The 1,130-nt window shown below is 60.8% G+C and overlaps 1 protein-coding gene across 1 annotated transcript in view; it reads left to right on the plus strand.

Annotated features, from left to right (window-relative positions):
• Positions 1 to 1,130, plus strand: part of MYO15A (myosin XVA) — a 37,400-nt gene that overhangs the window by 3,409 nt on the left and 32,861 nt on the right. Inside the window, 3 exon segments of the mRNA XM_009888546.1 lie at positions 187 to 337; positions 426 to 521; positions 612 to 743. Of these exon segments, the coding sequence (XP_009886848.1) occupies positions 187 to 337; positions 426 to 521; positions 612 to 743 (379 nt within the window).

Raw genomic sequence — 1,130 nt, forward strand, 5'->3', positions numbered from 1 at the left:
GAGATGGGGTGAGAGGTGACATGCCAGGCTGGGAAAGGGGACAGTCAAGTCCCCCGGTGCAGATTAGGCTCTCTGGTGGTCATAACTGTAGCTTCAAGGGCTGCCCCGTGCACGACGTGAGGCTGTGAGGGGTGCTGGCCTTGTTGGTGGGGATGTGTGCCGTGCCGTGCTGTGCCGGAGCACCAGTGCTCTGCTCATCTGCCCCCTTCCCAGGGATGCCATTGCCAAGACTCTCTACTCCCTGCTCTTCGGCTGGCTCACAGACCGCATCAACAAGCGGGTGTACCCGCGGCAGGAGGCCCTCTCCATCGCCATCCTGGACATCTATGGCTTCGAGGTGAGCAGGATCCATCTTGGCTCCATCCCCACAGCCGCCAGGCCCGGGGCTGGGGGTTCTCAGGCACCGCGGACCTTCCTTCTTGCAGGACCTCAACTTCAACAGCTTCGAGCAACTGTGCATCAACTACGCCAACGAGTACCTGCAGTTCTTCTTCAACAAGATCGTCTTCCAGGAGGAACAGGTGGGTTGGCAAGTGGCGCTGGGCTCTGCCCCATGCCAAGCATCACCACGGGGTGGGGGGCACGGGGCTAACCAGGTGCCGGCCCTGCAGGAGGAGTACCTCCGGGAGCAGATTGAGTGGAAGGAGATCCCCTTCAGCGACAACCAGCCCTGCATCGACCTCATCTCCCAGAAGCCCTACGGTATCCTCCGGATCCTTGATGATCAGAGCTGTTTCCCCCAGGTGAGGGGCTGCCCGGTGGCGAGGCAGTGAAGACAGCAGCACCGGGTGGTCACCATACCCAGGGTGACACCATAGCCCAGGGCTGCTCCACTCCTGGGCTATCCTGGACAATCTGGGAGACCTCCCGGGTTTCTCCGGGCTGGACAAGCCCCAGAGCAACTGGAGCCACTGAAGCAACTTCTCCCAGAGGACTTGCTTTTGCAGGAATTCCTGAAAAACTGCTCCCAGCTGCCCTATAAAAGAGAGAAGGGTGGTTGCACCCTCTCTGCTGATGGGGAAACTGAGGCACAGAGCAGCAGATGCCCGTCACTGCGCAGCTGCTCGGTGGCAGAGCTGAGAGCGGGGTTTGGCCAGTTGTCCAGGCATCCCCATCCCAGTGCCTACATC

The sequence above is a fragment of the Charadrius vociferus genome, unplaced genomic scaffold (genome assembly GCF_000708025.1).
Source record: "Charadrius vociferus isolate BGI_N301 unplaced genomic scaffold, ASM70802v2 scaffold27, whole genome shotgun sequence".
NCBI classification, from domain to species: Eukaryota; Metazoa; Chordata; class Aves; order Charadriiformes; family Charadriidae; genus Charadrius; species Charadrius vociferus.